Raw genomic sequence first — 23,323 nt, forward strand, 5'->3', positions numbered from 1 at the left:
ATAGGTTTCAACCATTTAGATTAAAGAATATCTTATTATTAAAATCTTTCTCAATTTTTTCCCTCACTCTATCTCTAATTTTTTGGCGTGATTTAAGGAAAAAAAGGGATTCAATATAAATATTTGTTTGATACTAAAGAAACTAAGAATTTTTAGTTAATGAAGTGCACCCATAATAATACATTAATCAAACTACCAAAATCAAACTGCATGATGACCTACACTATTGAAACACAATAGATAACAATATTGTTAAAAAAGAAAAAATATATCCATTTAATAAGGTTAGAGGTGTAAACGAGCCGAGGAGAGTTCGAACCACTCTAGGCTTGAGTTTGAGATTGAACCAAATTAATTAATCTAGTTCGAGTTTAACTATAGGAGTTAGTGACAGCTCATGAGCTAGCTTGTTTAGTATGAAATAAAGAAAAAAATATTAATTTAAACAAGTATTATAATGAAACGTCGAAGAGGTTGAACATTTAGGAGACAACTAATATGAATTAAACTGATATAAAATATAAAATATAAAATATAAAATATTATTCTTTAAATATTTCAAATAATTTTAAAAAGTCTTGAAATTAAATATATTTTATGTTTATTTTTATTAATTATTTTTTAAACGAGCCATATCGTGGGCTAACGAGTCGAGTCGGGATTGAGCTTGACTCATTAGCTCATCAAGCACATTTCACCAACCACTCATCAAGCCAAGCCACATTTACACCCCTTCACATTGATCCAAGATTATACTTTGCCTAGTTTATTTCAGGTATAGCCTATAGGGGTTGTTTGGTAGCAGTTTTAAGCGTAGGGGTTATGCAGGATTTAAGCTAGATTTTGCAAAGTGGCAAAAATGCCTCCATAAATCCCAAAATGACGATGATTCATGATAAATCCAAGATTTATTAAATTCTATGAGTAGTTGGATTTAGTAAATCAGGAATGAGTGAAGAGGAAGATTGACACGAACAGACTTACCTTCTTCAATAGTTACTGGTGGGAGTGGAGTAGAAGGATGAGAAAGATGGGAGTTTCAGTGGTTTCTTTAAGCCATGATCTAATCGTTGCCTTCCCAACTAGCTCTAATAGCGACTGTAATGCAAAGTTTCATTCATTTAGGCCATGGTTTTGGGAGAAACTATGATGGGGAGTACAAGTGAGGGATTTGGGTAAAGATGAGAAGTTTGGGCGAAACCGAGAGAGAGGGGAGGATGTAGACAAAAGTTTTGATAGAGGGGATAATGGAGATAGGTTTGTGGGTTTAGTTTATTTTATTTGAGTTAATTTTATTCATTTAATTGATTAACAATTAACAATTAATTTATGTATTATTAAAGTAATTATACTTAGATAACTTTTTATGTAATTATTTAATAGTTAATTAAAGAATAAAAGTATATTTTAAATTTTAAATTATTTAACAAAATTCTAAGAATTATTAATTTAAATAATTAATAATTGATTAATGATAAATTATTGATTTGTAAGTAATTAGTTTTAAAAATTATTAAGTATTAAGATGCTGAAATATGGGAAGTTTAAGTCTTCCTGTAATTCAAATGTTAAGCGTAGGTTACTTAAATTTAACATTGAATTACCTAGAAATTCTAAAGATAATGTTATTTTAGTTCATTGGACTATTCCTGTTGGTGGGTATATTAAGATCAATACGGATGGTAGTTGGACTTTTTCTGCTGCAGGTATTGGTGGTATTTGTAGAGACTCTTCTGGTAAGGCTAGTATGTGGTTTTCTGCTCCTGTTCTAGCTACAAATGTTATTGAAGCTGAAACAGAGGTTGTGATTATGGGGCTAGAAGTGGTCGTAAAATGTGGTTGGAATTATTTAGAAATTGAAAGGGATTCTTTTGACCTATGGTCTTTTTGTTGCAGGAATAAAGACTATCCTTGGAATCTTATGATTCATTTCGAAAGAATCATTGCTCTGACTATTGTATTCAGGTTCGTTGGCTTTTCATTCATCAGGAAGGGAATAAGTGCGCAGATTGGGCTGTTAAGCAAGGGATGAAGACTCAAAAAGCTATTTTTTCAGATAAGTTCCCTGAAATTCTTAATTGTTTTATTAGGGGTGATTTGATGGATTCCCCATATATTTGTATATCTTTGTGATTGTGTTTTTGGATGAGTTTGGGTGTGGTGTGAGATGCAATTTTTCTTTTTTGGAATTGGAACCCTTTTTCTTTTTTGTGTGAGTTGTATAGAATTTAGGTGGGGTTCCTTTTCCTTGGTGAATTGTAATTTTTTCTTTAGTTAATAAAATAGAGTCTTAGTGCTCTTTATTAAAAAAAAAAACTAATTATTAATTAATGTAAATACTCCTTTTTTATATACTTCAACGTTATAGATATTCATTTATATTTTTATATTTAGTTTTTATTTTAGATGTATAATAAATCTTAATAAATTTTATTAAAATCTTCAAAAACTTACAAACAATTTTTCAAATGTATCAGAATTTATTCATTAACCTACCAAAGAATATTCAGAATTTAATCAAATTAAACTGATAAATCTGAATTGACAGGATTTAGGATTTACTGAATCCTATTTAGCCCAAAGTTTACTTGCAACCAAACAGCCCCTTAGTCAACTGGCGGCATTAATCGGGGAGCGGGCCATTCCAGACATCGTCGACTGTACTCGTACTATTGGGCTTCCCCGCGGTCCGGCCTCACTCCATTCAGATAAGAGAGGATTTCATTTCCAATTTAGGCCAGAGGTAAAAAAAAGAGCAGGGCGGGAGCCAGAGAGGAGAATTTCTATAATGGGAACCATTTCTTGCCCAGTCTCTTTGTGTTCTCCGTCGAAGTTTTTGAAAGGAGGATTTCGCTCCCGTTCTTCCTTGAGGATGCTTGATGTGCGTTGCACCGTCGGAGGTATTCCTCTCTGCATTGGATCCGTTTTTTTTCAATTTGAACATTTCGAAGTTATAAGTCGTATGAATTTTCTCTGCCCATTTTTTGCCTTAGGGTTCTGGGGAAAGAATGTAACGGCGGGGATTGCCCCGATACAACTTTATTCCAGGATTACGTTAATATGATAACGTAGCTAGAGATGTTTAAGTTCGATTCCTATTCTCTCCTTTTTCCTTCTCAATATACATGTTTAAAAGATGTCTATGCTGGCTTAGTTTGGCAAAGAGTTTTGTGTTAGGTTCTCACATACAAGGCCGAATGAGCTGCATTCTAGGGATAAATTTGGGCTTGGGCAACCATTTGTGCTAGAAAATAAAATCGGTTGGGCGTAAGTAAGAATATTAAGGTATGTAAAACAATAGATGGTAGATTATGATACATAGTTACACTTAAGACAAGGTAATTAAAAATAGGTGTTTTGAAGCAAATGATGGTAGAAACAAAAAAAACATGCACGACATTATGCTGTGGAAGATTTAAAATAAAGAAGGGGTAGACCCCAAGCCAAGGTGAGAAAAATTTATGCAAAATATAATTAAGACCTCATACACAACGCTCAATAAAAGTGAATGAAGAATGATGATTCATAAATCCAATCCTTGTAGTTGTGATTATGCTAATGATGATGGCGTTGTATTCAAGCTTCTTTCTTTTTATACACAGTGCAATTTTATTAAAGTTTGATATTAATGCTTTTACGCAGAGGCTGTGGTAGAATCGAATGTTTCCACTGCTATTGAACCCCTTCTGATAAATGCCATTCGAGGAGAAAAAGTTGAACGACCTCCTGTCTGGCTAATGAGGCAAGCAGGGAGGTACATGAAGGCATGTTCAATGATAATTTCTTTCAAGTTCAATGGTCTATTTCATATATTTCAAACAATATAATATATATATATATATATACATACATCTCATCATTTTTTTGTGTCTCAACATATTTTTGTCTTTTTTTTTTTGTAAATTTTGAAAGAACTTCTGTGTCAATTTTCTGAGATAGTAATTGAAGTTTGCCACACCACACCAATAAAAAATTGCGTGTATGAGACACCAAAACTCATCGAATTTAGCGTACTGTGCCAATAAAGGTGCTTAGTAAATTTGTGTGGGGAGTTTTGTGTGCGAGATGAATTAAATCTTTTCGAAAGTGTGTTTACAATTGCTTAAAATTACATAAGTATCTTGCACACAAGTGGCTTGGACATAGTCTTCCTCTTGTTTCTTTACCATCATTGTGAGATTTTCATGAGTGAGTGAAACAAAGGGAGATAATGAGCTAGGAGGAAAAAAAATGAGTGGGAAGGTTGGATAGAGGTGAACTTATGCGGGTGGTGAGAGAAGAAAATCATAGGATGGAGATTGAAGCATTTAAGGCAAGATTTTAATTTTAATTTTTTCTACTATGATTATGGAGATAGTAGACAACCATTTTAAGGTACCGATGAATTCTTACTTTTATTAGGTGAATAAGATGGATAATTCCACATGTGGTCATCGCTTCATTAAAAAAGAAAATTTGAGCCAAATGACTCATATTTTTGTCTAAGAAGTTGCTTCTTTGGGATACATTTTAAAAAACAGATAGGGGCCTCTTTACTTTTAAGCGAGGTTAGGATAATGGTTGGGGGTGGCATTTGCTGTCCCTACACATAAAAAATATGTATTTGTGTGTGTATGTGTGTGTATTTTTTTATATTTAATAAAATTTTTAATATTCCTTTTTTTTGTTTTAAGCCCATTATCTTTTAAAGTTTGTGTATAATAATAAATATTTTTATATACAATTATTTTATTATTTATAAATATATATTTGGAATATATGGTTCATGTTTGCATTCCCTCCTTAATTTCCATCTCCCTCACCTTTGCATGTTTGTGCAGACCATTTCCTTACGTCACAGTTCAACCAGCAAGGGCCCCATCTAGACCTTTTCTGCATTCTGGATGAACCATAACTGTCCATTCAATGAATTTTGTGTCATATAAGGATTCTTTTAAATAAAGTGGGCATTCTAAGTTGATTTTTCGCTAAATTGCAGTCGTCTTTTGCCATTGTCAGCACATTTCATTAGGTGATTTTTGGGTCACTTATGAAAATCATCAGATACGTTATAAACGACAATAATTTATTTTCCTACTGGTAGGAATTAAGCTATGTTGGTCATGAATTCGAACTATACCTCCACATTAATTTTTTTTTTTTTTTTGTAATTTTGAGTAGCTCGACATCAGTCAATGGGGCCTAATATGGTGCTTGAAAATGTTGACGAGCTTTTAGGCGGTCCTTAGCTCTTATATGGTTAGATCATTTAGGCCAACACTTATTAAAGCTAGCCCATCAAATATTTGGAGGGGTTGTTTCATAGGTTTGTGGGCTAGTTCAACTCAAGTAATGTCTCTAATGATAAAATTCTAATTGTGGTTAATTTTGTTTCATAAATTGGTTTTTCTTACAGTACAAGTTAAACATTTTCTTTCTCACTTATGCTTGGGCACTCTTCAGGAGTATTGTCGTTCAAAACTAATGTTGTAGTTTTTTTTGGCTATTCAACACTTTAATGCTTGGCAGAGCTACCAAATGATATGTGAAAAGTACCCTTCATTTCGTGAGAGATCAGAAAATGTTGATCTTGTTGTTGAAATTTCTTTACAGCCATGGAAGGTTTTCAAGCCTGACGGGGTATGTATGTTTTTTTTTTTCAAAGCATCTTGTTCTGCAGTTTTATTTTCTCTCTCCTAAATCTTTTTCATAACTTAACTGATACCTGAACATCTCTGCCCTTTTACAACCACGTGGATAATGGCTGAGCACAAAAATATTATAAATTCATTACTTTATGCAGCCTCACATGTTGAGAATACTTCCATAAGCAAACTCATCCTGCTTTCCTCTGAAGTTTAATTGCCTCAATTATTTAAATGGTTATCAGACAGTCGCATTGGAAATAAGTTTTTTACTGTCTATGGCTATCTTTTCATTTAAAATTGCATTTAAGATGATGATTTCTCCATGGGTAGACTTGTTGTTTTACTGATTATCATGCCCACTTTTGATGACATTTTGCGGCAGAGCATTTTAAATTTATAGTTAGAATTTATGGTTTATGGTGTGAGTGACTTGGTATCATTTTTCAACCACCAACGCCACACTGCTTGTCTTATGAACGCTTAACTAGCTTGAGGATTTGATCAATGCAGTTCATGGATATCTCAGCCCCTATGCGAGTGAACATGTAGCATCCCGTTATTCGTGATCTTTCACACCTCTCACTTCTGCAAGAAGAGGCATAATGAATTCTTTTTGGGGAGTATGGTGCTTGAACTTGCCAATACCTAGGGATGAGTTGGTTGTACTTAACAAATTGAAACCGTAAGAGCAGCACTAACATCCCTCTAGTAGTCACGCTATGAAATATATGTAGAAACTAATTTATTGGGAAGGTAAAATTTTACCATGAGAATTGAGGGAGATTGCATAGGTTGCAGAAAATGATACATGTATTTGATTGTGAATTTGTGATTTTGCTCATCAATCTTACATTTATGCCCCAAGCTTGTATTTATGATTTCTCTTTTACGCAAGATTTTAAATTATAGTAAACTCACCATTTACAATCCTTGAATTTGTAATTCTTTTGGCAGGAAGCCACTGGAACCAATCTAGGGTTATTAGATAGTGTCTAAGGATTGGTAAAAGGGTTAGGGTTGTTTGTAATTTATTAAAGAAGGGACAAACATGAGATTCAACAAGGGTTTGGAGGGAAAAATAGGCTACAACTGCTCTTCTAGAGAAAGGAACAGCAGATGAGAGGCATTGGAGGCAACGGAGGAAAAGTCCGGCCATTGAGGAAGTTCCACCACTTGTCATCGATCAAGATACAACTATATCACTTGAGGTAGAATAGGGTACAACACCTCAAAAGGAGGAAAATTAAAGAGGAGTCTCAAATAACATGAACTAAACTGAAAAAATCAAAATCAGGTTTTAAATATTGTAGTTATACTAGTGAAACAAAGAACAACTATGATAATAGCCTAAGTAGGTAAATAAAGACCATAAAGGGTCAATTCTGCACTTAGGGAATGAAAATTTTGAATTGGTCTTACCGGTCACCATTCTTACGTCCTGTATGCAAACGTCCATGTCATTCTCCTCGGGTAAGAGGGGCTTCATCTTCGTCATTGGAAGCCTTTGGATTCTCATACGGTGACAATTCTGTGATGTTGAACGTAGTAGAAATATTATAGTCATTCGATAGATTAATCTTGTATGCATCGTCTTTGATTCTCTTAACAGCCCTGAGAGGTCATCAGCTCTAGTTTGAGCTTACCAAATGTCCTGGTTGAAAATCTCTCATTCTATAATCTGATCCACACTAAGTCACTTTATTTGAAAACCATATTATTCATAGGCGTGTTAGGCTGTTTTTGATAGTTGATATTCTGCTTTCTACTCTCACATGCTCATTCAACATCTAAATTTTTTTGACTATAGCATTTGGATTAGTGTGAAATCCCTTAAGTAGAATGAAGTTGAACTCTTAAAAATTGAATCGCCTTTTGGTGTAACGATTGAAATTTTATCAGGAACTCCAAAGTTAAATGTGCTCATGCGGGAGCACTCTTATGATGTGTGGCCTCTTGGAAGTTACACTAATTGGACAAAACCGTGATGTCATTAGGTCAAGGCAGACAATATTTATATGAGTGAGATTTTGGGCTTTTACAAATGGTATTAGAGGATTACATCAGCCTGAAAATGAGAATTAAGTGTCATACAAAATAAAGTTTTACATCATAGGAGCCACCTCTTGAATCCTAGATGGGACAAAGTGCTACATGTTGGGAGTAACTTCTTGAATCTGCAGGGTCCATCTCCAGAATCCTATGTCTGGTGGATGGTTCTGGATTCAGAGCACAGACGAGGAAATCAATTACTTAAATGGCGAAGATTGTTAAACCCCTTAAGTAGAATGAAGCAACACTCTTAAAAATCAAGACACCTTTTGGTGTAACGATTGGAGTTTCATCAGAAACTTTGAAGTTAAGTGTACTTGTGGGGGAGCACTCCTAGGATGAGTGACCTCTTAGGAAGTCACATCAATTGGACAAAACTTTGAGGGCCTTAGGCCAAAGCAGACAATCTTTAGATGAGTGAGAGTTTGGGCTATTACAATCAGTGCCAAGGTCAGCAACTAGTAGTAAATGTATTAAACTTAAACAATGAGAGAAATTTGTCTTTATACAGTCTCAAAGGAGCCGTGGCTTGTGGATTGACTGCCTTATATAACTCAACTTGAGAGAGAATCATATTTCACTATCTGATATTCATACCCATAAAACACATGAGGTTATCTAAACTATGATTCACCAGCTCAGTTGTTTAACCCTTTAAGTGTATGTTGCTGAGCTGAATTGGAGTTTTGTACTTAGCTTGCTCTATAATGTCCTCCAAAAATAAATAAGTGATTTTATGTTTCTATGAGTTGATTGTCTTGGGCGCAATATGATGACAGACTATCTCTTTAATATTTTACTTTGCAATGTGTGAAGTGTCTATCTTCTTGTAATAGGGAATGGAATGCTCCATGTTTGAGAAGTAGTTCACTATCCACATAATATAATCATTGCTCCGTTGCGTTTGTGGGAGGTTCACATGTGACAACCCGATTCAGGAGCTTGAAATTACCAAGGTGGGAAGTGTCGCCGGGCGGAGGAAAATTATTTAATAGTTTCAAAAAGCCAAACCATAAAAGAGCAATTCTATTTCATAAAATTTAAAGTTACAACCAATTCATACATATATTTAAATATTTACAAATGACAAAGGAAAACCTATCATATAATATCTATCATTACGTTCCACGACGTCTGTATTCGTGCTCTCTAACATCTATCTAAACTATAACTGATTTTTTTATAAAATGTTAGCAACTAAAGTTTGAGTTAAAGCAAATCAGCGGGCTAATGTTTCTAAATGACAATAATTCTCATTTTAAAATATTTTACAAAAATGCGGTAAAAATTAAAAGACTGTGCGGTAAAAAAGAACAATAAAGAAATCAATTTCATTTACTTTCATTAATTTATGTTATACTTTTCATTATTGGGAGTCACCATTGAAAATATACTTTATAAAAATATACGTTAAATCTTTTTTAACCCAACATAAATGTAGGAAACCATTTTCATTTATATTTTCATTTTTGTGTACTGGTGCATTGCATTCCCCACCCATTGCCATCAAGGGGTGACTCTCATATGAATGCATATATCATTTTTAATTCTTTTTCTTGTATTTAACATCTAGAAGAATAATATTGATTTTTTACATTTAAAAATGACCACTGAAAAATAGTAAAAGCATGAGTAATTAGTAGAACTATTGTAAAATAAAAATATTTACCCACCTCTATAATTTTGTTCACTATCCTTTTTATCGGATAAAACTAGTCTTTTGGTGCAACTATAATTAAAATTTAAATAATTTTACTTATATCTTATATTAAGATATCATTATTTCGTCAATGAACTTTCATAACTTTATTTTAGAGGGCATTTTTATTTTTTCATTTGGTATGTTTCATTTAAGAGTAACTTTATTATGCCTTAAACTTAGGTTTTAGTGTTCTTAAAGTTTAAATTTAGCTTAACACTAATTGATTAGGAAAATAACATTTAATTTTATAATTAGTTTTCATACTTGAATTTCTTTCCCACAGCAAAACCCTCTTTTCCTGATGTAGCCTTTTCACCAATTACCTTAAACAATTGTTAACAAACATTGCAATCAATTTAATATAATAAGTTTTTGAAATTTCATTTTAATTAATTACAATTAATAACTTAAATAATTTAGTTTAATTTATAATTTTTTTTTTTAATAATGTGTTGCCTTGCCATAGAAAATTCAAACGAAGCAGCAGAGGCTCGGTTGAACTCTTCACCCTACGCACGCAGGATCCCGCGAGCCTCCCTTACTCTTCAATCACTCGAAACCAGCAACATGAGCATGCCTTACTCTTTGGCTCAGCACACACCCTTCCTGTATGGCTCAGTCGCGGAAGGCTTCGCATGGCTGAAGAATTGTCAATGGCACGAAAAGGAGAGCTCAGATGAGCAGTTCGAGCCTTCCAGGTACCCAATCAAGCTTCCCTTTCTTCTTCCTTCTTTTCTTTGTTGCTCACGACACTCGACAGAGCCGCTCGAGCTCTTCCTCGCTTTGGTTCAATCATGAAAATGTAAGGAAACGATCACAGGTGAGCCGCTTGTCTCTTCCTCCCTTCTTTTTCTTCCTCTGTTTCTCACACTTCCTAGATTTTCCTCGCTCTCTTGATCTTTCCCGCTCTCTCTGTCTCTCTCGACTCCTATATAGAGTTTGAATAAGGGGAAAAGAGAGGATAGCCTTGACTTATTCTCCCCGGGGCGGTGGGTGAAACAATCAAACAATGCCTGTGAAACAACTTTTGTTTATTAAGTGTCGTAACAAATAAATAAATTCATTTTCATTTTTTTTAAGATTAATTAAGATTTTTAATTGGTTATTATTAAAATCTTCTAAAAATTTCATCATTGAAATTTAAAATACAAGAATATAGTTCATACCTTAATTGAACAGGTGTGAATATATTTCTCTCATGTCTGATTCCTTCTCCCATGTGGATTCTTTTTCAGTCCCGTGCTTTCATAATACACAAACAAAAGAAAATTTTTTACTTCTGAGCTGTTTCACATCATAATTTATGATTCTTTTTGGCTCATCCACAAATGTCAGGTCAAGTTGAACATCTTTGAGGTCTGTCTGCAATATACTTCCACATCAAGAAAATATGAAACACATTATGTACCATATGTACCGGTAATGCAAGCTTGTATGCCACTTTCCCAATCTTCTACATGATTTCATAGCGACCAAGGTATCGTTGACTCAACTTCCTAGACTTTCCAAACCGCTTAACACTCTTATAGGAGTGACCTTCAGAAAGTAAATTCCCTCACTTCAAATTTTTCTTGTCGATGCTTAAGATCATAATATTTTCTTTATCCAGGGACCGCTCTCAGTAGTCACGAATCATCCAAATCTTCTCAGTTATTTCATCAACTGCATCAACATAGATTAATTTTCTTTTACCCGTTTCTACCCAACAAAAAGGCGTAATGCATTTTCTTTCCGTAGAGGGCTTCATAAGGAGTCATGCCAGTACTAGTATGAAATTGCTATTATAGGCAATTCTATCTGAGGTATGTGTATTTTCCAATTTTAACAAAATTTAACACAAAGCTGAAGTAAGTCTTCCAATAATCTGATCGTTCTCTCCGATTGATCGTCTGTTTGGGGATGAAAAGCTGTACTGAATGTGAATTGAGGACTCAAAGCCTCTTGAATTTTCTTCCACATTCTGGATGTGAATCTATCATCTCGATCTGAAATAATAAACTTTGGGATTCTATGTAGTCGCACAATTTCATCAGCATAATTTCTAGCCAACTTGTCCACAAAATCTATTTGCCTAATAGACAAGAAATTTACAGATTTGGTCAGACAATCAAATAATATCCCATACAAATTCATGAATTTGCTTTGATTTCTGTAGCCTCGTTACAAACTCCATATCAATGTCCTCCCATTTTCACTTTGGTATGCTATTGATAACGGTTGCAACAACTCACTAGATTTTTGTTGTTTCGCTTTATCCATTTGACATGTAGGACACTTTGCTACAAACTCTGCTACATTGCACTCCAACCCTGGCCACCAGAATAAGCTGTTAAGCTCTTGATACATCTTGTTGCTTCCTGGATTTATCGTGTATCTTGAATATTACGCCTAATGCAGGATTTTTTTTGCTTAATCATTCACATAAGAATACAAATTCCTTTCTTATACCTCAACAACTTTTTCTCATCAGTCTCAAATTTCTATCTGACCTGTATTTACGCGGTGTAATAATTTTTGAAACCCTGCATCATATAACAATGCATCACGTCTTCTATCTTTCAAAGCTGATTGAATTAACATCTGATTCAATAGAGAAAATCTTTCATCATTTGACATTATTGCTGATAACTATAATTGCTCCATATCTTTAATCAATTATTCTTAATGTGTAATTACCCAGTTAGAACCGCCACTTGTCTTCCTGCTTAGAGCATTGCCACAACATTTGCATTCCCTGGGTGATTTTGGGATTTTCAAATCATAATCCTTAGTTAGCTCAAGCTATCTCCTTTGCCTCAAATTCAACTCATTCTGGGTGTAAATATACTTTCAACTTTGGTGATCAGTAAATACTTCACGCCTGTCACCATACGAATAATGCATCCATATTTTCAAAGCAAATACAACTGTTGTTAGCTCCAGATCGTGTCATATAATTCTTCTCATGAGTTTTCAGTTGTCTAGAGGCATAACCAATTACCTTGTCATGTTGCATAAGCACACACCCAAGTCCCCTTAAAGATGCATCACTATAGATCTAAAAGCCTCATGCCCTTGAGGGAATAGTCAATACTGGAGCTGTCATCAAACACATCTTCAACTTTTGAAATGCATCCTCATAGTGGTCTGTTCGCTCAAATTTCACTATTTTTTGAGTCAATCTAAATAATGACATTGCAATATGCGAGAACCTCTCAACAAATCTTCTGTAATAATCTGTCAGACCTAGGAAGCTTCGAACTTTCGTAACGGTGGTTGGTCTGGGTCAATCAACTATCGCTTTGAACTTGTTCTAGTTCACTGTAATACCTTCACTGCTAATGATATGTTCCAAAAATGTTATGCTTCTCAACCAAAATTCACACTTTGACAACTTAGCATACAACTGGTTCTCCTTCAATGTTTGCAAAATAGTGTGAAGATGATCTATGTGATAAATCTCATCACTGCAATAGATTAGAATATTGTTGATGAGGACTATCACAAACCTATTCAGAAATGGTTTAAAGATTTTGTTCATTAGGTCCATAGTGGCTGCATACATATTTGAGAAACCAATTGACATTACCATATACTCATAATGCCCGTATCTGGTGCGGAAAGCTGCCTTTGTTATATGATTTTTCTTGATTCTCAATTGGTGAATAATTCCAATAATTCCTGCAACTGACTCTTTAATTCCTGCAACTCCTTAATTTCCATCCTATAAGGTGCTTTCGCCACTAGTTCTGCTCTTGATATTAAATCGATAGAGAAATATATCTCTTCTTTGAGGCAAATCTGACAAATCATCTACGAATACTTATGGATTCTTTTTTACGGCCAATATGTCTTCAACTTCTTTGATTCCTTCGCAATATCTATGATTTGAGCTAAAAGCTTTGACACCTTTTTGCTAATGATTTGCTTGCCTTTAAACTGGATATCATCATAAACAGGACTCCCCTATCTTCCTCAAACTAGAATTTTTCTTCTCTAGGGATATTGAATTTGATTATTTTTTTAGAGAAATCAATAGTTGTGAATTAATTAGATAGTCAATCCATTTCTAGGATCACTTCGAACTCGGTTAGTGGTAGAACTACCAAATTTTCCTTGAAGCTTCTTTTATAGATGATTTGATTCACACAACTGCGTCTATAAACAATCATGTGAGGCCCATTAATCAGAAGAATTGGTAAGGCATCATACATTCTGAATGATTCCAATCCTTCATATTTCACAAATTCTTCCGAGATAAACAATTGTGATGCCCCATTATCAAATAACGTTCTGACCAGTTTGTTTTGAATAGATATAATACTTTTAATAAGGAGAATATAAATTCTCGCAATATAAATAAAGATTTGACAGATCTATTGAAATAAGGAAATATCTGTAATCTCGTCAGGTGATCCTTTGCTTCCTGTCAAATTGGTGCATATACTCCTGGCTGTACACCCTTTTGGGTCTGACTCGGAGATGAAGTTGATCGTGACTACTTAGCTGGTTTTTGTCTATCGAAGTTCCTCTGAGTAGGTGGAGCACTAACTCTGACATCAACTTGGGGCCTCTGGCCTAAGGTAGTGCACAACCTCGCGACGTGTCCAGGCTGATGGAACTAAAAATAGGTGTTGGTGCCTGACAAACATTCTCTTCTTTGTGGCCCTTCACACTTGGCACAGGTGGTTCTACTGCTGTTACTGTCAGTGCTACTACTAATACCACCGCTGTTGGGTTGAGGCTTCTTCATGCCTAGACTTCACAGACTGGGTGGCTTGTCCCAATTTGGACCTATCATCTCATCTTATCTTCTTAAAATATCTACGTCTTTTCGTAGCCAGTAAGTCAATCTCTATTCTCCTCACCCTCTTCACAAGGACTAAGTAATCCTTAACTCTAAGAGAGATTAAAAGCTGTCAGATGACATCCTTAAATATATAAAAAACGATGACACTTTTCCTCGACACTGGGGACTAATTGAGGTGCATACCTGGACAACATCGTGAACTCAATCTCGGACTGTATAATGGAATGGTCGACCTGCATGATCATGATGAACCGTCCTGCATCTGCCTCTTGGCAGAAAGGAGAACAAACCAATCACGAAAAGTCCTCACAAAATCCTTCCAATCCTGATGTTGTCCTTGCTACTACCTCTTTGTTTTCTTCTCGAAAGCAAAAGTAACCAATGTAACCCTTCTCTCATTAAGAGAGGACAAACTATCAATGATTTTCTCTACCATCAACAACCAGTACTCTATCTCAACTAGCTCTTCTGCTCTTAAAAATAGTGGTGACCGCATGCCGTGGAACAACTTCATATTTATCCATCAATGTTGTTCCACAACCATTGGCCTGGTTCTGAGAACTTTGAATAAGTTGTGTAACTGCGGTCATTGTCTGAATAAAAGTTTCGATGGGGATGTTAGCACCACTAGATGAAGAATCAATACGTGTTGGAGGCACTGGTTCTTGATGATCATCACCTCTAACTTCTCCATTATTTCCATCTATATTTTCTAGATCGGAATCAATTGCCCTGAGATAACAGAAGTTTACAATTATTAACATAAACATTATACTTACTATTTAATTGCCTTAATAATTATTAATGATTTTTCTAATGACTCTTTCATGATCACTTTCTGCTGCCCTTAACTGGGCTCTGATACCCCTCTTGTCATGACTCGACCTGAGAACTTGAAATTACCAAGGCGGTAACTGTTGGTTCGACGGAGTAAAATTATCTTACATTTTTGAAAAACCAAATAAAAAAAAGAGCCATTCTATTTCATACAATTTATAGTTACAATAAGTTCGTACATATTTCTAAATATTTACAAATGACGAAATAAAAACTATAACACAATACCTATCGGTCTTCGCTCTATTTCGCGTGTAAACGTACTCTCAGGGATCTATCAAATCTACAATTGGTTTTCCCATAAAATGTTAGCAACTAAAATTTGAGTTAAAATAACTCGGTGGGCAAATTGTTTTAAATTTCAATAAATCTTATGTTAAAATATTTTATAAAGATGCAGTAAAAAGTAAAAAATCGCAATAAAAGAGAATAATAAAGAAACCCATTTTATTTGCTTTCATTTATTTTTATTTTACTTTTCATTATTGGGAGTCATCATCTAAATATATACTTTATAAAAATATATTTTTATCATTTTCCAATCCATCATAAAGGCAAACAACTAGTTTCATTTTCATTTTCATTTTTATACACGAGTACATTGTAATCCCCTGCAAGTACCAACTGGGACTGACTCTCATATGCATGCATATATCATTTTTTTAATCTTTCTCTTGCATTTAACTTATAAAAGAAAAACTTGTATTTTTGTATTTTAAAAGAAACATTGAACAATAGTAAAAACATGTGTAAATGACATACTATTGTAAAATAAAAATTTTTATCCACCTATATAGTGTCATTCGCTATTCTTTTTCTCTGATGAAACCAGTCCTTAGGTGCACTTATAATTGCAAGTTAAATGATATTAGTTATATCCTACATTAAGATATCCATATTTCATCAATTGACCTTCATAATTCTATTTTAGAGGGACTTCATAATTTCCTTTTGCTATGTTTCATTTAAGAACAACTTTATTATGCTTTAAACTTAAGTTTTAGTGTTCTTAAAGTTTTAATTTAGCTTAACACTAATATATTAGGAATATAACATTTAGTTATTAAAATTAATCATCATGCCTGAATTTCTTTTCCACAACAAAGCCCTCTTTTCCTGATGTAGCCTTTTCATCAATTACCTTAAACAATTGTTAACAAACATTGAAATCAATTCAACATAATAAGTTTCTCAAATTTCATTTTAAATAATTATAATTAATAACTTAAATAATTTAATTTATTACCTTTTTTTATAAAGCCGTTGCCTTTCCCTAGAAAGTTCGAACTGAGCAACAGAGGCTCGGTCGAACCCCCCTCCCCCCTGCATAAGCTCTCGATCGAACTTCAAACCAGCAGCACGAGAACTTTTTCCTCTTCGTCAGCTCAACACACGTTGTCGCCTTCGACTCAATCACAGAAGGCTTTACACAACTGAAAGATTGTTGACGACATGAAACAGAGAACTTGGGTGAGCCATTCGAGCCTTCAAGGTACCCAATCAAGCTTCCTTTTCTTCTTCCTCCTTTTCTGTGCTGCTCGTGACACTCGACAGAGCCACTCGAGCATTTTTCCCTTCGGTTTGATCTTGAAAATCGAAGCACATGATCGCAGGTGAGCAGTTCATATCATCCTTCCCCTTTTTTCTTTTTCCTCTATTTCGCACGCTTCCTGGATTTCCATCTCTCTATAGCTCTTTCTCGTTCTCTCTCTATCACTTTCGACTCCTCTTACGAGTTTGAATGGGAGGGGAAAAGAGATGATAGCCTCAACTTTTCTCCTAGGGGCAGTTGGCGAAACGATCGAATGATGCCTTTGAAACGGCACTTGTTTCGTAGGTGTCGTAACAGATAAAATAAATTCATTTTCATTTTCTTAAGGTTAATTAATTTTTTTTAATTGATTATTATTACACCACAACGAAGTCCATACTCATATCCACCCACAAGACTCGAGAATGGAAAGTAGATTTTAGAGTTCCATGTTTTGCTTTCAGGTTTTGGCAAGTGACAAACTTTGCACTGCCTGACGTGCCTCTCCACATCTTGTGTCATTCTTGGTTAAAAGTTTTCTTTCACTAAGGAAAGAGTTGTCACTACCAAAAAATCCTATCATCATATAGTTATGGCACTCTCACAAGTTTAATTTCTTGAGTATACTCCGAGGAATGAACAATATGTTATAATAAAACAAATCTCTATATGATTTGTGGAATTGCTCCTGCACTTTATCTTGACAATTAGGGTTGTCAAGAATGCTCATCATTCACGAATAACTCGTGTTCAGCTTATTAAGTAGCATAAGTGATATTTGTTTGTTAATCAAACGAGTTAAACACAAACAATTTTTTTCGAGTTTGATTTATAAACGATCCGAACACGACTAAACATTTGTTCAATCATGTTTGACTCATTTTGATTCGAATTAATTAAATAAGTAAAGAAAAATATTTATTATAACTCTTTATATTGATTTTAATGTTGTATTTTAAAAATGTTGTTTTTTATTTCTTAAATCATTCATTGTAAATTGAAGCCTAACACGAGTTGAAATGAACAAACAAATTTGAATTGAGCCCAACATGAACATCTTATTAATGAAACATTTTGAACACGAGTTTATTTCAAAAAAAAAAAAAAAAAAGAAAAAAAAAACAAGTCGAACATTAACAAGCCCTACACTCACTCAAGCTTAACCCAAATCTCTTGAAAATCTTCGTCAGTGGCATATGTGTCCTTCAACACTTCAAACTCAAATATCTTTTGATTGCACTGTAGTGATCAATAAATGTCAATGACTCAGACCATGAACCATCTCATTCTTACTTTCATATTTGTGTTTGAGCTTTTACATGCATAACCCACAATACTTATATAAGCAAATGTTACATAACACATAAAAGATAACACTATTACCACTTTTAAAAGTGAAATACACTCATGCATAGGTTTAAAGCACCAATGTGCTATGTATGTAAATATGAATGTTTAAGCATCAAATATGTAAAACGCATAAGAATTGTGCGCTAAGTATGCAAATTTTCGTAAAACTAAGGCTGACAGCAATAATACTTATTTCATTTTGTGGGAAATGGTTTTCCGTATTACCTTAACTTCTCGTTTGTTTATGTTCTTTTACTGTTTCTTAAACCCTGTTCTACCTGGTATTGCAGGTTATATTGTTCTCAGACATCCTAACGCCCTTGCCAGGCATGAACATTCCATTTGACATTCTCAAAGGAAAAGGTCCGGTCATACACGATCCACTAAGAACAGCTAATGATGTTGCCGGAGTAAAGGAGTTTGTTCCAGAAGAATCAGTTCCCTATGTAGGGGAAGCATTGTCAATTTTAAGGGAGGAGGTAAAGCATCTTATCAGTTATGCCCTATTCCTGAATTAGGTTTGTTGGTAGTTTTTGAGAGGAAAAACAAAATCATTATATGGCTTATTGACTTTTAAGAGGGCCTATGAATAAGAATATACGTGATTACAATAGAGCAATAACTAATTAAAATTATATCCTCAATTATGAGGATATTTTCTACCATAATATCTTTCCATTTCTAGGCGTTTCTTAAACATCTACTAAATACTCCAACACTAACAATGTCACCTCCACCTTCAAGCTGAAATATTTATGTCTGTGAGCTATAGTTTGTTTCTTAAACAAGAAAAAAATAGGTTTTCCACTGCCTTGATAAAAATCTATGCACTTGTTTAGAACAGGAGATATGAGGAGTAACAATTTTCTTGAAATGGACAATTTCTTATATGAAATGACTATCTACCTCAATTTATTTGATGTATTCATAGATAATATGATTGCTAGCAATATGGATGGCGATGTAATTTTTGCAATAAAGTCAGTCTGCGTAACAAAGAAACAATTCTTCTGAAAGTGTTTTTTTTTCCTACATTATTTCAAATGCAAATGAGCCTTATGTATTTTACATCAACACTAGGTTTTGCAACAATCGGCTATTTCTTGCTATTCTAGGCAACCAAGATTCCTTCAACAAAGATGCAATATTTATTGGTTGATCCTTGTCTTTGATAAAGCTAGCATAATCAATATTTTGGAATGTTTCAACTTTCAAATGATTAGTTTTTTTTATAAAGCATATCTTTTTAGAAGGTTTTTTTGTATATTTGAGGATGTTTAGAATAGCTTCCTAATGTTTCTTCTTTCAATTTTGCATTTGCTAACTTACCAGTTCAATGTAGAAAGATATGTTGAGTCTCGTAACATTTAGATAAACAAGCTCACCTACTAACTTGTGATGTTGAGATGAATCATGAAGAGATGCATTAAATCATCAATTGTAGTTTTGAGTATCGAAAGGTTTTTTAATAGGCTTGAAATTAAGTAGGCCCCCTTTTTTTCAAGGAGGTTATTGGCTTTTTTTTTTTTCTTTTGAAATAATTTTTTTTTTCTCGCTTAATTTAATCTTAAAGAAATATTTAGGTTGTCCTAGTGATACTGTTCTAGGGGAAAGTTAAGTTGTTGGATAGGTAAAGAAAAGCGGGAGGCAGATGTCGGCTCAAAGCAGGCGTGAACAATGTAATAGCAAATCGGAAGTGGAAAACAATTATTTTTTTCTGTTTTCAAACAACAATAGGTAGCAAATTGGGTGATGGAGGCCTTCGAACGTCCGGGAGAGATCACTACTTTGATCCTATAAGATTACAAACACACCATCTGAAAGAAATTCAAAGATCCGACACTCCAGTAGGAAAAATCTTGAGAAAATATCTCTAAATAACATAAATACGACTAAAAGTATCATAAACAACAAAAAGCCACATATGAATAGGTCCATAATAGCAAGAATCCTAATTAGAAATAACAAAATAGGAAAACCCATAAAAAGAAATAAAAATAAAAGGAAAATAATTAAATAATTTGTCGAAACGTGAATTGAAACTCCCCCTCCCATTCTGTCATCACGGGACCTTCTCGCGATCCCATTGAATCGAGAGATTTTGCAGCTTTGCGGAACCAACCAACCCTCGTATCATTCTCCTGAGCTAAGAGAGGCTTCTTCTTCTTCCTTGAAAACCTTTGGAATCGATCTACTGCAACTATAATAAAGTCATTACCTTGTTGTGTCTTAGGTTCATTGCAAAATCTTTCACGTCAATTACAATCAATTCTATAACACATACGTTCTTCCAGAGTCTGGTCTAATAGAATAAATAACTATTTTTTTTGGCACAACTAAAGCTGAAATTATATATAGATGAGTATTCTTATGAACAAAGTGTTGAGCCATTAACTTGAAACATGTTTTTCTCACTCTTTGTACTCGGCAAGGCCGTCCGATAAACAAATCTGTTTGGAGGAACTAATCATGAAATGAAATATATGACACGCTAAATCTCCCTCAGTGGTAGCATCTAAGAGATAAACTGTCAGTCACAACTTCTGACAACTCCTTCAACAAGGTCTATCCATTTTCTAGTATTGGCTTTTTAGACTCATTTCTTTTAGGACAACTAATGTCTATGTTGGAGTCTCTTTCATGGGCTCAACTTACAACACTAGTATTTTTCCCTTATATGCGGAGAGCTGGTACTCCTCTTCTTTCTCCTGTGGTGCTTAACTCTCTTAACTCTCTGTCTCCTCCATTATACATTGCTTAATGTAAGATGTTCTTCTCTTTAGGGATGTCAAAAATTGACCTGACGCGCCAACTCAACACGAACCCAACTCAATATATTCAGGTTCCAGTTGACTCGAATAATTTTTGGGTCAGGTTCGGGTTTGGATTCTTACCTCTTTAATTTTTTAGTTTGGATTTGGGTTGACCTTCCAACTCCAAAAATGACCTGCTAACGTGAAATTTACTCGAATTTGACCCACCTACTTGAAATAAATTTGATAATGACTTAAAATCGACTCAATTTTTGCCTAATTTTGATCCTTATAGCTCTTATCCCTTATATTAAATGGGCTATGAGGTTTGAGTTCAACTTAACCGTTTAATATTAGTGTCTAGTTTGGGTCAAACAGTTTTGGGCGGGTCAATTTCAGTTTATACTTGAACCCGACCTTAGAATTCAATTTTACATCCATAATTCTCTTGTTTGAGCAATCTAATGCAGTGTGCCTAAAATCATGACATTTGAAGTACTTCCTGGCTGGGATAAATTTGAGAGTATCATAGATCTCTATCTTTTCTTCCCTCTGTATTGATTTCTCTTCTGGCTGGGTCGGCTTGAGTGCTTTACTAGGGGTACTCTTGTTGCCTGATTCGATGAATTAATTCTGTTTGAAGATTAGTGTGGATCTGATACTACTGTATTATCTCTTCAACTTCAAAAGTAGGGTATGTACATTCTGTAATATATAATGTGGTTGCAACTGTGCCATATTGTCAATAGATGGTCTCAATCCCCTCAGATATCGAGTTATGATATTCTCCTCGGGCTCCACTAGCTCACAATTAAACCTAGTTACTCGAATTCAATTGTCTGCTTCTCCACTGAGAGATCTTGCTATTGTAATTTTTGAAATCTTAATAACATGTCATGTCTGTAATGTGTTGGGAGGCACTTGTGCTGCATCTCCTTTTCCATCTTGGACTGGGTTGTGATTTTAATTTTTCTCTATTGCTGGTGTAGGCGTTTTAAATTTTTTCACTATAGAGATGAACTCTTTTTTAACTTAATGACGACTAGCTTTACCATTTTGTCAAGTGGAATATCCTTGTATTCAAAGTCCCGTTCCGTTGTTTGGAGCCACTCAATAAACTAATCTTGATTCATGCAACAATCAAATTCCGACAAGTCAATTTTCACTTCAAAATCCTGACTTCTTTGATAATTCATGTCATATCGATAGGATATCGGTTCTTTATCTCTAGAAAATTGCCTGGTGGAAGACACTTATTTTCTCCTCTCGATTTGATGACTCACCATTGTGGCTATGGGTGACTTCACTGGATTGTCTCCTCTTAAAGGTGTTGTAGTTGGAGGATTTCCCTTTGCATGTCCTCCATAGTGAGCTCTTGAACACATATGATTCTCCTTGGCGGCATGACGTTTCGTTCTTCCAATAAAAGTTTTGACAGAATAGAAAGATATTGATTAGGTAAAGGGTTAGGTTTACGCTAGGGCTAAGTGGATATGTTAGAATTTTTTTTTTTCTTGGTGTGGGTGTTAGGTTAGGTTGTATAGATTCTTGTTTTAGGCATAGAAAGGACAAATCCCTAAAATATTAGGGTTTATAGGGCTTTGATACTAGATGATACTTCTCTAGGAATCCTAGGAGGTGTGAAGGAGCACAAAAAAGTGGTAGGTAAGTTGTTTGATAGGTAAGGAAAGCGGGAGGACGGATTTAGGTTGAAATCCGGAGTGAACGGCTGGATGACAGAATTAGAAGCGGAAAATGGAGTTTTCTGCTGTCAAATAACAGTAGACAGCAAATAGGATGATGTCTGGAAAAAGATCGTCACTTCGATCCTTTTATGAAAATATTTTGTACCATAATCTCTTTTTTTTTTAGTTTATTTAATGCCTACTAAATACTTGACACTAAATACATTAACATGATCCACATTTAAATATGTACCATTTGAGATGCTTTTGTGGGAAAAGTCACATTTTTAAATGAGCAAATCAATACCCATCTGTGTTCATCCTTCATGCAGCTCTAGACGGATTTAGGTTGAAGTCCGGTGTGAACGGCTGGATGACAGAATCAGAAGCGGAAAATGGAGTTTTCTGCTGTCAAATAACAGTAGACAGCAAATAGGATGATGTATGGGAAAAAGATCGTCACTTCGATCCTTTTATGAAAATATTTTGTACCATAATCTCTTTTTTTTTAGTTTATTTAATGCCTGCTAAATACTTGACACTAAATACATTAACAAGATCCACATTTAAATATGTACCATTTGAGATGCTTTTGTGGGAAAAGTCACATTTTTAAATGAGCAAATCAATACCCATCTGTGTTCATCCTTCGTGCAGCTCTACGTGGTATGCATACTAAAGAAATATTTTTTACCCCTATTTTATGTGTTTTGCCCATAATTAATATTTTATCTAAAATAGTGTATTTAGTTGAAGTTCCTAATAATTGGGTGGAAGAGCTTACTTTTGTGTTAAATGCCTAAAATTTGTTGAAGTTTTTTTTATTCTTGATTTTGTTTAAGATTAGAGGTTTGCCTGTTGAATAAGAATCAAACCTAATTTGCTTACTAATAAGTCACATCAGATATTATATAAGCTGCTTTCTAAGCACCAATTTAAATTTGAATCTATTTGACGAGATGAGTATTTTCCTTTCTGTCTTATTTTTGTTACCTAAATG

General features: G+C 34.3%; 1 protein-coding gene across 1 annotated transcript in view; it reads left to right on the forward strand.

Annotated features, from left to right (window-relative positions):
• The first annotated feature begins 2,641 nt into the window (after positions 1-2,641).
• LOC110035861 (uroporphyrinogen decarboxylase) overlaps positions 2,642-23,323 on the forward strand; it is a 38,813-nt gene continuing 18,131 nt past the window's right edge. The window contains exons 1-4 of the mRNA XM_020740175.1: positions 2,642-2,900; positions 3,643-3,764; positions 5,509-5,619; positions 18,176-18,364. Coding sequence (XP_020595834.1) covers positions 2,789-2,900; positions 3,643-3,764; positions 5,509-5,619; positions 18,176-18,364 — 534 coding nt within the window. The 5' untranslated portion in view covers positions 2,642-2,788. The remainder of the gene's footprint in view (positions 2,901-3,642; positions 3,765-5,508; positions 5,620-18,175; positions 18,365-23,323) is intronic.

The sequence above is a fragment of the Phalaenopsis equestris genome, unplaced genomic scaffold (genome assembly GCF_001263595.1).
Source record: "Phalaenopsis equestris unplaced genomic scaffold, ASM126359v1 Scaffold200377, whole genome shotgun sequence".
NCBI lineage: Eukaryota > Viridiplantae > Streptophyta > Magnoliopsida > Asparagales > Orchidaceae > Phalaenopsis > Phalaenopsis equestris.